At 43.3% G+C, this 15186-nt stretch overlaps 1 protein-coding gene across 1 annotated transcript in view; it reads right to left on the bottom strand.

The window, feature by feature from the left end:
• The window catches only part of LOC142004483 (olfactory receptor 6C75-like), a 37237-nt gene extending 24867 nt beyond the window's left edge, over nucleotides 1–12370 (bottom strand). Inside the window, exon 1 of the mRNA XM_074982126.1 lies at nucleotides 12335–12370. Within this exon, the coding sequence (XP_074838227.1) occupies nucleotides 12335–12370 (36 nt within the window). The remainder of the gene's footprint in view (nucleotides 1–12334) is intronic.
• Nucleotides 12371–15186: the final 2816 nt, after the last annotated feature.

Genomic DNA, 15186 nt, shown 5'->3' with positions numbered 1-15186 from the left:
AGATCATTTCCCTTTTTTACCTGTGCTCTTCTGTCTTTCACACTGCTGATGTGGATGTTTTGGAGGAAGTCCAGAAGAGGGCAACACATGGAATACATGATTTATCTGGAGACATTGAGGGACTTGAGATTATTTATTCTACAGAAGAGAAGAGTGGAAGAGGGGGATTTGATAGCAGCCTTCAACTTTCCGAAGGGGGTTCCAAAGAGAAAGGAGAGAGGATGTTCTCAGCAATGACAGATAGGAGAATAAGAAGCAATGGTCTCAAGTTGCAGTGGGAGAAGTCTAGTTTGGATATTAGAAAAAAAAAAAGCTATTTCACCAGAAGTGTGGTGAAGCACTGGAATGTTTTACGAAGAGAGGTGATGGAATGCCAATCCCTATGCGTTTTATGTCCTGGCTTGACAAAGCTCTGTCTGGGATAATTTAGTTGGGGTTGGTCCTGCTTTGAGAGGAGGGGTGGACTTGTGACCTCCTGAGGTCTCTTACAACCCAAGGAGTCTATGTATCTAAAATCTATTGCTGTCTTTAACCTACCCCTAACTCTTCCTTTTCCATCGGATTCCCTTAGATATATTTAGATAACCTGCTCTGCATTTTCCAATCCCTTATGCATCTGGCCCTCTTCAATCGTCTCAATAAACTGGGCTTTAGCTTCCTGTCTGGCTCTATGCATCTCACAGTACATCTCGGTGTTCTTTATTGTTATTCTCTTTCACAGACATTAGTGTCTCAAGTGGTTGGTAACATCTCTTTCCTATCATTAGATGAAATCTCCATTGATATTCCTGCTGGTGGGAATGTAAAATTATTGGACAGCGGAACATTGTGAAATAAATAGTAGAGGCAGTGGATAGATGGTGAGAAAATGGGACAAGGAAGTCCCAGATGCTATAGTAGGTATAGTATACACCAGCCATCTTAAAGGAATGCACAGTCATCACAGTCTAATGACACTTTGTCATTCCATGAGTGGGGGAGAATGGAGGGAGAGAGAGAGAGAGAGAAAGAGCGAGCACAAAAAGGAAAGAAAGGAAATAAAATCATTTGCACACAGTAGGTTTTAATCTGTTTGACACAATCTCTTCTTGTACCTTTCATCACAGAAATATTTTTGTAAATGTCAACTTCTCTACTGGCAGGACAACAGATGTTGCTGGACCAGACTGTCAGAGCTGGCAGTCCAGAAGCCTAATGTCCAGGAGCCCTGCCAGCTGGGAGCCTGGTAGCAGCAACTGGAGCTGGATTCCTTGGGGATGGAGTCAGCTTCTAAGCAGCCAGGGCCAGGGTGAGCAACAGACAGCCCACCGAGGCCAGAGACAGAGCCCATTGGCCCAGCAACCTGGCCGGGGTGTAGCCTGTGTAAGTGGGCCAATAAGATAACTCCTGAAAGTCAATGGAATTTAGGCACTTTCCTGCATTTGCCATGTTTGAACTACATCCATAGATTCAAAATCCCAAAGAGAGCTCTGTGATCAACCAGTCTGATTTCTTGATGACCTGGAAGCATAGATTTTCCCAAAATAATTCCTGGAGTAGAACTTTCGGGGGAAAAAAACCAAAAACCAAAAAAACAAAAAAAACCCACCTTCGTTTAGAATGAGTCATGGATGTAGAATCTGCAATGAACCTTGGTTAATTGTTCCAGTGGTTAATTGCGCTTGCTCTTAAAAATGTCCACCTTATTACCAAGTGGAGTTTATCTAGCTTTATCTCAGACATAAGTGGGTTCAGAGCTCAGTCTGCTAGAGGGAAGAGCCTAACTTAAGAACATAACATAAGAATGGCCATACTGGGTCAGACCAAAGGTCCATCAAGCCCAGCATCCCATCTGCCGACGGTGGCCAATGCCAGGTGCCCCAGAGAAGGAGAACAGAAGACAAGTGATTTATCTCCTGCCATCCATCTCCTGCCCTTGTTATGAAGGCTAGGGCACCATACTTTATCCCTGGCTAATAGCCATTTATGGACCTGACCTGCAAAAATTTATCAAGCTCTTTTTTAAACCCTAATAGAGTCCTGGCCTTCACAGCCTCCTCGGGCAAGGAGTTCCACAGGTTGACTGTGCGCTGTGTGAAGAAAAATTTCCTTTTATTAGTTTTGAACCTACTACCCATCAATTTCATTTGGTGTCCCCTAGTTCTTGTATTATGGGAAAAGGTAAATAATTTTTCTATATTCACCTTCTCCACACCATTCATGATTTTATATACCTCTATCATATCGCCCCTCAATCGCCTCTTTTCCAAACTGAAAAGTCCCAGTCTCTCTAGCCTCTCCCCATATGGGACCCTTTCCAAGCCCCTAATCATCTTAGTCGCCCTTTTCTGAACCCTTTCTAATGCCAATATATCTTTTTTGAGGTGAGGAGACCACATCTGCATGCAGTACTCGAGATGTGGGCGTACCATAGTTTTATATAGGGGAAGTATGATATCTTTTGTCTTATTATCGATCCCTTTTTTAATAATTCCTAACATCCTATTTGCCTTACTAACTGCCGCTGCACACTGCATGGATGTCTTCAGAGAACTATCCACTATAACTCCAAGATCCCTTTCCTGATCTGTCGTAGCTAAATTTGACCCCATCATGTAGTACGTGTAATTTGGGTTATTTTTTCCAACATGCATTACCTTACACTTACCCACATTAAATTTCATTTGCCATTTTGCTGCCCAATCACTCAGTTTGCTGAGATCTTTTTGTAGTTCTTCACAATCCCTTTTGCTTTTGACTGTCCTGAACAACTTGGTGTCATCTGCAAACTTTGCCACCTCACTGCTTACCTCATTTTCTAGATCATTGATGAACAAGTTGAACAGGATCGGTCCCAGGACTGAGCCCTGGGGAACACCACTAGTTACCCCCCTCCATTGTGAAAATTTACCATTTATTCCAACCCTTTGTTTTCTGTCTTTTAACCAATTCCCGATCCATGAAAGGACCTTTCCTCCTATCCCTTGACCACCTAATTTACATAAAAGCCTTTGGTGTGGGACCGTGTCAAAGGCTTTCTGGAAATCTAGGTATATTATGTCCACTGGGTGCCCTTTGTCCGCATGTTTATTAACCCCTTCAAAGAATTCTAATAGATTAGACAGACACGACTTCCCTCTGCAGAAACCATGCTGACTTTTGCCCAACAATTCGTGCTCTTCTATGTGCCTTGCAATTTTACTCTTTACTAGTGTTTCTACTAATTTACCTGGTACTGATGTTAAACTTATCGGCCTATAATTGCCAGGATCTCCTCTAGAGCCTTTTTTAAATATTGGTGTTATATTGGCCGTCTTCCAGTCATTTGGTACCAAAGTGGATTTAAAGGATAGGTTACAAACCACTGTTAATAACTCCGCAATTTCACATTTGAGTTCTTTCAGAACCCTTGGGTGAATGCCATCTGGTCCTGGAGACTTGTTACTATTCAGCTTATCAATTAATTCCAAAACCTCCTCTAATGTCACTTCAATCTGAGTGAGTTCCTCAGATTTGTCGCCTAAAAATGCTGGCTCAGATTTAGGAACCTCTGTAACATCTTCAGCCGTGAAGACTGAAGCAAAGAAATCATTTAATCGCTCCGCAATGGCACTGTCTTCCTTGATCGCTCCTTTTATATCTTTATCATCCAAGGGCCCCACTGCTTTTTTAGCAGGCTTCCTGCTTCTAATGTATTTAAAAAACATTTTACTATTGTTTTTTGAATTTTTGGCTAGCTGTTCCTCAAACTCTTTTTTGGCTTTTCTTACTACATTATGACAGTTAATTTGGGAGTGTTTATGTTCCTTTCTATTTTCCTCACTAGGATTTGACTTCCACTTTTTAAAAGCTGCCCTTTTCTCTCTCACTGCCTTTTTAACATGGCTGTTTAGCCATGGTGGTTCTTTGTTAGGTCTCTTACTGTGTTTTTTTATTTGGGGTATACATTTAAGTTGGGCCTCTAGTATGGTGTCTTTAAACAGTTTCCATGCAGCTTCCAGGGATTTTAGTTTAATTACTCTACCTTTTAGATTCTGTTTAACTAGCTTCCTCATTTTAGTGTAATTCCCCTTTTTGAAATTAAATGCCAGAGTGTTTGACCGCTGCGGTGTTCTTCCCAACACAGGAATATTAAAAGTTATTATATTGTGGTCACTATTTCCAAGCGGTCCAGTAACAGTTACCTCTTGGACCAGATCCTGCGTTCCAGTCAAGACTAGATCGAGAATCGACTCTCCCCTTGTGGGTTCCTGTACTAGCTGCTCCAAGAAGCAGTCATTTAAGGCATCAAGAAATTTAATCTCTGAATCCCGTCCTGAGGTGACATGCACCCAATCAATATGGGGATAATTGAAATCTCCTATTATTACTGTGTTTTTTATTTTGATAGCCTCTCTAATCTCCCTCATCATTTCAGCATCACTATCACTGTCCTGGTTAGGTGGTCGGTAATATATTCCTAATGCCATATTCATATTAGAGGAATGAATTGTTATCCATAATGATTCTATGGAACATTTTGATTCCTTTAGGATTTTTACTTCATTTGATTCTATATTATCCTTCACATATAGTACCACTCCGCCACCCGCACGACCTGTTCTGTCTTTCCGATATAATTTATATCCCGGTATGATAGTGTCCCACTGATTGTCCTCATTCCACCATGTTTCTGAGATGCCTATTATGTCAACTTCCTCCTTTGATATGAGGTACTCCAGTTCACCCATCTTATTAGACAGACTCCTAGCATTAGTGTAAAAGCATGTTAGAAAACTACCACTATTTATATGTCTGCCTTTCATAGACGCGTTGGATTTTTTTATGCACGATTGTTTCACATCTGATCTTGCCCATATATTATTTCCCACGTTCCCTATCTGACTAACTTCTAGGGAATCCCTATCTATGGAGCCTCGTGTAAGAGAAGTCTCCGTCCGATCCAGGTGCTCCCCCGCACCAATCGGCTTTCCCCCACCTCTTAGTTTAAAAACTGCTCTATGTCCTTTTTAATGTTTAATGCCAGCAGTCTGGATCCACCTTGATTTAGGTGGAGCCCATCCTTCCTGTATAGGCTCCCCCTACCCCAAAAGTGTCCCCAGTTCCTAATAAATCTAAACCCCTCTTCCCTACACCATCGTCTCATCCACGCATTGAGACTCTGAAGTTCTGCCTGTCTATCTGGCCCTGCGCGTGGAACTGGAAGCATTTCGGAGAATGCCACCAAAGATGTTCTGGATTTCAGTCTCTTTCCTAGTAACCTAAATTTGGCCTCCAGAACATCTCTTCTACCCTTCCCTATGTCATTGGTACCAACATGTACCACGACGACCGGCTCCTCCCCAGCACTGCCCATAAGTCTGTCTAGATGCCTCGAGAGATCCGCAACCTTCGCACCAGGCAGGCAAGTCACCATACGGTTCTCCCGGTCATCACAAACCCAACTATCTATATTTCTAATGATCGAATCCCCCACTACTAAAACCTGCTTCTTCCTAACAGCTGGCGCTCCCTCCCCCGGAGAAGTATCCTCGGCACGAGAGGATACAACATCACCCTCTGGAAGGAGGGTCCCAACTACGGGATGGTTTCCCTCTGCTCCCCTTGACTGCTCTCCTTCCCTGAGCCTTTCATCCTCCGTAACAGCCTCAGGACTGTCAGATTGGAGGTGGGACAGCCCTACTATGTCCCGGAAAGTCTCATCCACAAACACCTCTGCCTTCCTTAGCTCCTCCAGTTCAGCCACCCTGGCCTCCAAAGCACGCACTCGGTCTCTGAGGGCCAGGAGCTCCTTGCATCGAGCGCACACATACGCCACCCGCCCACAGGGTAGGTAGTCATACATACTGCACTCGACACAATAAACAGGATAGCCCCCACTCTGCTGCTGGGCTTCTGCCTCCATTTCCTACTCTAGTTATATATGAGGGTTAATTAAATGTTTCAGATAGAGGTTGTTATAAAGGATTTAGTTTAAGGGCAACAGAAGTCACTGGCTCCCTCCAAGCTCCCCCTCTCAACTCCCCTCTCCAAACTCCCTCCTGTTAGCACGCACCCTGTTTGCCAGCACCCGGTCGCAAAGCTCCCTGGTCGCTTACTAGCAGGGTTTAAGTGCTCGGCCTCCCTGATAGCTCCTCCCTCTGCCTACAGCTCAGCCAATCAGCACACGGTGTTTCAATTCAAACCTAATCAGCTTCCAGCTGCCTGCCTGCCTGCCTGAGCACACGGCCTTTCAAACAAACAAACACACACTCAGCTCAGCACTCCAAACAAACAAACTCCAAACTCCAAACTCCAAACAAACACACAAGCCCAAAACCTCCAAATATAAGCAGCCACTTACCCCAAGGTGCTTTAGTTTGCTCCTTCCTTCTCCTCCTCCAGGAGAGCCTCTCCAAACTCCCTCCTGTTAGCACGCACCCTGTTTGCCAGCACCCGGTCGCAAAGCCTATTATATATTTGTTTCTCCTGCAGGCACTAGTAAGTGTTAACAAGTCACCCATTTACCTGCTGTTTGGTAAGGTAAGTAGATTGAGCTCCTTGAATCTATCACTAGGACTTGTATTTTATTTAATCGTTCTTATGGCTCCTCTCTTCACTATCTCTAACATATCAATATTCTTCTCGAACTATGGGCTTCAGAACCAAACACGACATTCCAGCAGATGTTCCACCAGGGCTTAATAGAGGCATAACATAAGCTTTCCTCTAAGGGTATGTCCTCCCTACACGGTCTGGGGGGTGGTCCTCTGGGGTTTGATTTTGAGCACCTGTGAGTGAAATTGAAATATCTGGGGTCAGCAGCCAACCTCTGTACTTCTCAATCTAAAGGAAGTCAATGGGAGAAAGTCAGTGAGGACAGCCTGGTAAGTCAACTGTAGATAAGTTGATTCTAGCTGCCCAATTGCCCTAACTGGAACTGAGTTAATGTCTGGCATAGGTCTTGCCCCAGACTTGCAGTTCTCATGTTCTTCTATCCCAAGATCACTTTAGATCCTGAGATGCACAAATAACTCCACGCCCACTATCCGACATGCACTTGACCCTGACAATACAATCGATTGTCTTATACACCATAAATAATGAAGCGTGACACATTTACAAAAGTAGCCAGAGCTTGTTGCTGCAGAGGAAGGGACAAGCGTCTCTGATTTACATCATTGTGTGGGAGATGAACATAAGCCCAAAATATTTTGATGGAGTTACTCCAGATTTACGCTGTACGAGTGAGATGAGATGCAGCCCCCAAAACATCAGTATAAAATAAGGCCTAGGCACCACTGGGATTAGACACAGTTTTTAATTCACACACATTTCCTCTTTTTAAGTCAAGGAAATGGATTTCTGTCATAATGTTTGATGAGAAAACATCGGTGGGAGTCATATCATTTATCAGACCAACTTCTTTTTCAGCTCCCTTTAACTGTAGCCATGGCATTGATAGATGTCCATGAGGAGGTGGGGTCCAAAAATGTCAAATTTTAACAGCATTTAGACATCAGCAAAAAGACCCAGATTGAAATCAGTAAAACGCCCACGTGCCTGTTCCAGTTCTCTTGTGGTAACAGGTTTGCAGCCACCAGATAAATTTGGAGTTAAATAGCTGATCTATAAAGACAACACAAGAATTCCTCAATGGCATAAAAACTGTGTCTTCACTAATATATTCTGCTGGGGTTGGAGTGTTTCCAATTAAGGCCACTGGGTATTAATCAACAGAAACATTGATTGTGTTGTGTCCTCTGAAATATTGCAAGTTGCTGTGTTTTCAATGCTATGGTCCAAATTGTTGCCTGGTGTAAGTTCACACTTTTCCCTGGGGCTGCACAGAGAATGTGTCTGCTCCAGTGTTTCTATCACTATGCTGTGGAAGCAGGTTCTGATAACAGACAAGCCACAGTAGTAAGTGGGGTAGTACTCTCTCTTTACGCTAGCATAAATGGGAGAAGAATCTGGGCCATTGTGAACCAGCCTCTCAACATTTTGTGTGATTAAAAGAAAACAAACAAACAAACAAAGCAAAACAAAAACTACTATGAAAAGGAGAACACAGCAGAATTGTGACGTGGTGCTTCCACTGTAGCAAACTCGTGTTGTACACAGACGAGAGACACAGTCCCCAGACACACACACAGAGCTGGGGGAGCTGGGGGGTAGAGCCCTGGTACTTTTCTTCCAAACACTCAGGGATAGAATTATAACAGTATTTATTTGCCTAAAGATGCAGTTAGAAGCTAGTTGGAGTTCCAAAAGTCACGTGGGTTGAGGTACAAAAACTGGACTTGGGCTCCTAACCACACAAGGTTCCCAAATCCCAGAATCTGCCCCAGTAGGACTCTCTACAATTCCACTCAACTGCTCCTGAAGTCTGTGGGCATGTCCAGCGAAAACCACCAGATAATTTAGCTTTCTGCCTCTGGGTATGCACTGTACAGCCTCAGAAAAAGAGACCAGATGCGCACATCCCAGATTTCCTCCAACTAACTTACCTAAGGGGTCCCCTCTGGTAGGTGACCTCACACGAAACTTTGAGTGGAAGGAAGGGTGGGCTACCCTATCACTGTTGGCCTACTGGTTAAGACACCCAGTTCAAAAATCAGAGATCCAGAGTTCAAAATTTCCCACTGTTAGAGGGAGGGAAAGGGTTTTCAACAAGACTTTACTAGTTTTCAGGTGAGTGTCCACCCACTGGGGAATGAGATAACCAAGTGTGTTGGGCTTCCCCTGTCTCTCCAGTTAAAATTGGGTAACTGATGGAGGACTCAATGGGGAAGACATGAAATAAGAGAGTGACTCTCCAGATTGCTAGTTACAGGATACTACTTCCTGGGAGGACTGTAGAAGAACCCCTCAAATTAACACCATCATTTCTTGACTGGTTTTGCTCATGGCTCCTAGAAATATCCTGAGCTGTGACTGTGGAGTTTTGTTTCCCTTCTCTTGGCAACTGTACAATGCTGAATCGAGGCTGAATCAGTAGAAAGAAAAACTGTGGCCAAAATTTGTAATCTTGAAAAATTTGTATTTAGGTTCCTATGCTGACATTGGTATCAGTACTGGAATAGGTATTTCAGTGTTGCCTTGACCCTGCAAAGTTGTGTGATATTTCACATGGAAGGACACTTAGAATCCAGCTGCAGATCTCCACAGAAGTTCTCCACTCCCTGTGGGGACAAAAGATTTCACCTACTTCTCAAAGTTGTAACTGACAGGAGAGGGGAACAATCAATGGAGTTTGAATGGTGTTGCATTCAGCTGGGATGGAGGACAGACAGATCTGTGCAAAATCAGCTAAGCTCCTTGCAGTATTTGGCACTAGTATTCATGGCTGGATCAATGTACTGGAGGGCTTCGTCCCCTGAAATGTACATCTGAAACTAAGACTTCTTTTATAGTACCAAGTTTGCTATAAAGATGTAGGTGTTCCTAGAATCACAGAATCCCAGAGTCTGCCCCAGTAGAATTCTCTAAAATTCCACTAGCTGCTCCTGAAGCCGGCAGGCCTCTAAAACTTCACTTGCCTCCTACTTCTGTAGTGACATTAACAGAAAAGGAGAGTGAGAGGTGATTTGGTAGCATCCTTCAACTTCATAGAACCATAGAATTCTAGGGCTGGAAGGGACCTCAGCAGGAGATTCCACCTTCTTTCCGTTCTCGGTAGAGTAATGGAAAGAAAGAAAGAAACAAAGAAGGAAAGAAAGTCAATGAGTGGTAACCCTGTTCTCATGGCATTACATGGTGATGAAATCTCCATCCCTAGAGTGTTTTGAGTCCTGGCTTGACAAAGTCCTGGCTGGGATGCTTTAGTTGGGGTTGATTCTACTTTGCGAAGGGGACAGGACTGGATGGCCTCTTGAGGTGTCTTCCAGCCGCAGGATTCTATGATTCGATGCATCAATGAAAGGGGCTATGTGTTAGAAAATCCATTGCTTTATATCCATTTTACCATATGCAAAAATGTTTGTTTTCATTCTCCATGCCTCTTCCTGAAAGTCATCAGTTTCAGAATAGCTTTTCTTAGAGACTCATTGACCTCCTTGTTTCTCAGGCAGTAGATGACAGGGTTGATCAAGGGTGTCAGGACAGCATACAAGACAGAAAATATTTTCTGTAGGATAGCGGATGGGTTGAACATGGGAAGTACAAAGACTGCAATCGCGCACAAATAATAGGCTGTAACCACAGTGAGTTGAGAAGAGCAGGTGGAAAAGGTCTTTTTCCTCCCGGTGCTGGATGGGATTCTCAGGATGGTCACGATGATCGAAAAGTAGGATATCAGTGTCAGTAGAAAGATGACAAGTGTCAATAGGGAAGACAAAATATTAGCCAGCCTTAGCAGAGTCTGGGAGTCACCACAGAATGGATTTTGAAGGGGTGCAAAATCACAAAAGAAATGGTCAATTTCTCTGGGACCACAATATGTAAAGTGCAAAAGACAAATATGTGCTGTGATGACCATCAGAATGTCTGTTATCCAACACCCTGCCACTAGCTGGCAACAAACCCGGCCATTCATCAGAGCAGTGTATCGGAGTGGGTGGCATATCGCTAAATACCGATCGTAGCACATTGCCGTGAGCAGCAGACATTCTATATTTGATAGGAAAACATAGAAATCAAATTGCACAAAGCAGTTCTTAAGAGAAATGGTTCTGTCCCCAGTCAGGAGACTGGCCAGCAGCCTGGGCAGGGTGGTTGAGATGTAGCCGATCTCCACACCGGACAAGTTGGCCACCAAGTAGTACATGGGGGTGTGAAGGTGCTGATCAGAGACCACCAGCACAACGATGAGGAGGTTCCCAGCCACAGCTGCAATGTAGATCAGTAGAAACAGCAGGAAGAGAAAGGGCTGCAGTTCAAGGTCATCCCCAAATCCTAAAAGAATTAATTCAGTAATCGGAGTTTGATTCCTTCCTTCCGCTTGCTCCATCCTGTGTAGCTAGAAATAGAAAAGCGTTAAATATTCATGTTGTGCTTTTGGGTACACTTCCAGAAACCTGGGACTGGTAATCTCACAGTGCTGCATCTATCTGAAGTTGTAGAGGAAGGCTCATACAATTAAGATCTTGAGCCTTGGTCCTTCGTAACTTACCGAACTGTCCCACCGAATGGCATTCAGTTCATTTGAACTTGAAACAGCTCTTTGCCGTGTCAGTGTATCACCTTGTCTAGAGGACAGAACACGAGTGAGTGGATTAGAAATGAAAGATATTTAAAGTTGATTAAGGAGTATGCCTTCCTTGTAACTGGGAGGTGTTATTCCTAGCTTGAGATGCACTAGCTTTGATCAATTAGCAGGCGAAAACTAGCCATAAAAGCAGACCATATCAGGCAGTGGCTAGGGACGAAGCACTTTTGTGCCTAGCTCGGACCCCACATGGAACTGAGCTGGGGCAACTAGTCTGTGCTGTTGAGGCCACGCTGCTATCTGAGCACAATACCTAAATCAAAGCTTGTGTGTTTAGCTCACTGGAGTAGGGAATTACACTTTTGAGATTGAGTATAGATATAATCCATGCAACAAATGTCAAAAGACCAAAGAGGCTGAGATTTGTCTAAAGGTCTGTCAATCTGTCCTCTGCCACTGCAGATTCAAATGAGAAAATTGCACCATTTGGAAGAAACAACTGAAAAACAGAAAAATAAAACCCCTAAAAACAAGCCATGGGCTGCTACCTGATTGCAGATCCTCCAGGGTAAATTCCATCAGGTCTATGTGGAAAAGGGCAACTGAAATCTGAATCCAACCCCATATAAACAAATGTAAGTGAAATAGACATGAACACCCATGAATGAAGAAAGAAGAGAGTCAGTCTTACCCAGAAGGAAGAATGTGACTGCAATAAAAATGAGAAAGCAGATCACAAAGAAGAGAGGTAGAGACAGACTGAGACAAAAATTGAGAGGAAGGTCACCTTGATATTGGTGCAACATAAATGTGTGATAGAAAAATTGAAATCTAGAAGAAAGACACATGCAGAGAGGGAATCGAGATTTTTTTTCTTTCCACATTCTTACAAGTAATACAACTCACAATGCAAAGCAAAATACACTCCCTAGAAACTCGTAAATAGATAAACACATGGAGGATGGGTGCATCTATGGATGTTAGCCAGGATGGACATGAATGATGTTTCCAGCAAAATGATGGGTTTGCAAAATGTGGGAATATGTGAGAAAAAATGGGAGCTCTTCGTTCATTCTGAACCATCTGGGGTTGTCCACTGTTGGATGATACTGGGTTAGATGGAACTTTGGATGTGACCCAATATTGCCATTCCAGTGCTATAAATCTGAGCCCCATTCATCCTTAGAGTTTTTTGTGATAACCCGTTTACTTTTATTCACTTCCCACCTTGACCGGAGAAGCAATCATATGTTTTTCAGACATGGCGGATGCCGGAGCATAGACTTTTTCTTTCTGAGTCAGAGTACAGGTTGAACCTCTCTCATCCAGCATCCTCAGGACCTGATTGGTGTGAGACAAGAGAATTTGATGGACCACAGGAGGTCAATAGTGTTTAGCACATTACTGACACTTTCACTGCTTGCTGGACTCTTAGAAGAAGTTTAGGGTTAAATGACAAATAAATAAGAGCACAGAATACTGAGAGTCAGGACTGTTGGTTGCAAACAAACTTGATGTGATTGCAGAAAGCTTGGCCGCACCCATGATGTGGTCATCCGTCTGCCTAAAATCATGCTGGATTATGGATATTGGCAAACCAGAGGGTTTCTAATTAGAGAGGCTCAAGCTGTATTGCATTTCAATTTTGCTGCTTTACCTTTCACACTGATGATCTTTTGCCAGCTGCTTCCTAACCCTAACCTTTCCTTCAGATTCTCGAAAATAAATATTGTGGGTTTTGCACTGTGTTCCGGTCTCTTCTACTGTCAATAGTCTTCAATTATATCAGTAACATAAGTTTTGGGTTTCTACCTGGATGTCTGAATCCTACAGCATTTCTTGGTGTACTGTGTTACTACAAATATCAGAGAAGTAGCTGTGTTAGTCTGTATCTTCCAAAAAACAAGAAGTCCTGTGGCACTTTATAGACTAACAGAGATTTTGGAGCATAAGCTTTCATAGGCAAAGACCCACTTCATCAGATGATCAAAACAAAAAGCAGTCAAGTAGCACTTTAAAGACTAGCAAAATAGTTTATTAGGTGAGCTTTCGTGGGACAGACCCACTTCTTCAGACCATAGACAGACCAGAACAGACTCAATTTTTAAGACACAGAGAACCAAAAACTGTAAGCAAGGAGGACAAATCAGAAAAAGATAATCAAGGTGAGCAAGTCAGAGAGTGGAGGTGTGGGGGGGGAAGGTCAAGAAATAGACTGAGCCAAGTATGCAGACGAGCCCCTATAGTGACTCAGAAAGTTCCCATCACGATTTAAACCATGTGTTAATGTGCCGAATTTGAATATAAAAGCCAGCTCGGCTGTTCCCCTTTCCAGAACGGTGCGATAATTCCTTTTCAGTAACACACATACCTTTAGGTCATTGACAGAACGGCCCATTCCATTAAATTGTTGACTAACTGGTTTGTGGATCTGGAGTGGTTTGATGTCTGCTTTGTGCCCATTGACCCTTTGTCTAAGGGAGTTAGAACACCACTGGTCATCACCTACAGCCCCCAACTCAGACCACTGCAATGAATTATTAAAGATATACAACCTATCCTTAATCAGAATGCCACACTCCAGAAGGTCCTGGGTGACAGGCCTGTTCTCTCCTACAGACAACCTCCCAACCTCATGAGGATCCTCACTAACAGCCACAGTCTGTACCCCGGGAACACCAGTCCTGGAACCTTTTCCTGCAACAAAGCCCGCTGCCAGCTTTGTCCACGTATCTCCTCTGGAGATAACATCTCTGGACCTAACCAGGTTACTCACAGAATCACGGGCACTTTCTCATGCTCCTCTACTAACATCAGATATGCCACCATGTGCCAACAATGCCCAGATGCTTTGTATATTGGACAGACTTCTAACTCCCTTAGACAAAGGGTCAATGGGCACAAAACAGACATCAAAACACTCCAGATCCACAAACCAGTTAGTCAACATTTTAATGGAATGGGGCATTCTGTCAATGACCTAAAGGTATGTGTGTTATTGAAGAATTATCGCACCGTTCTGGAAAGGGAAACAGCCGAGCTGGCTTTTATATTCAAATTCGGCACATTAACACACGGTTTAAATCGTGATGGGAACTTTCTGAGTCACTATAGGGGCTCGTCTGCATACTTGGCTCAGTCTATTTCTTGACCTTCCCCCCCACCCCTCCACTCTCTGATTTCCTCACCTTGATTATCTTTTTCTGATTTGTCCTCCTTGCTTACTGTTTTTGGTTCTCTGTGTCTTAAATATTGAGTCTGTTCTGGTCTGGCTATGGTCTGAAGAAGTGGGTCTGTCCCACGAAAGCTCACCTAATAAACTATTTTGCTCGTCTGTAAAGTGCTACTTGACTGCTTTTTGTTTTGATAGTGTATAGACTAGCACGGCTTCCTCTCTGTTACACTTCAGCAGATGATGTGTTACTATAGGTTGAATTCAGCAGCCTCAGGAGCTGGTCAGGGCTGGACAAGAGAATTTTCTAGACTATGTGTGGTTGATATTGTCAAGCAGCATTATCAACACTTCCTCTGCTTACTGGGCTCTTGGAAGACATTTAGGGGTAAATTACAGCTAAAAAGCAGCAAAGAACATGGAAAGGCAGGCTTGGTGGCTACAAACAAACTTTATAGGACAACAACAAACTTGGCCACACCATGAGAAGTGGTCATACGGCTAAAGAAAATCATGCCAGTTTACACATTTTGCCAGATGAGAGAGTTCCAGATTACAGAGGTTCAACCTCTATTCCCCTTTCAGAGAAATAATGTCTTTCTCAGATGGTAATTTCTTCTTCATGTGAAAGGATTAAATCCTCTTTGGTTTATCTGTTGGTAGCACTTGGAAATTCCTGCTTAGTTAAAATTTATTTTCGGAACTGATGAATTGGGATACAAGGACAGTCTTTCACTAAATTAAAAATGGAAGTCATGGGCAACAAAGCTGGTTTCAAAAAAGAAAATAAAGGAGAGCAGAAATTCTGACCCAAAACAAAAAGCAACCCGAAATAAAAGTAAATGTGTCATGCCAAAGAAAATTCCTACATAAAAAATTCTGCTCACGTTTGACGTCCTTCATCATC

This window comes from Carettochelys insculpta, chromosome 32 (assembly GCF_033958435.1).
Source record: "Carettochelys insculpta isolate YL-2023 chromosome 32, ASM3395843v1, whole genome shotgun sequence".
Taxonomy (NCBI): Eukaryota; Metazoa; Chordata; order Testudines; family Carettochelyidae; genus Carettochelys; species Carettochelys insculpta.
Note: the sequence above shows the minus strand (reverse complement) of the source record. Positions and strands in the feature narration are given on the sequence as shown.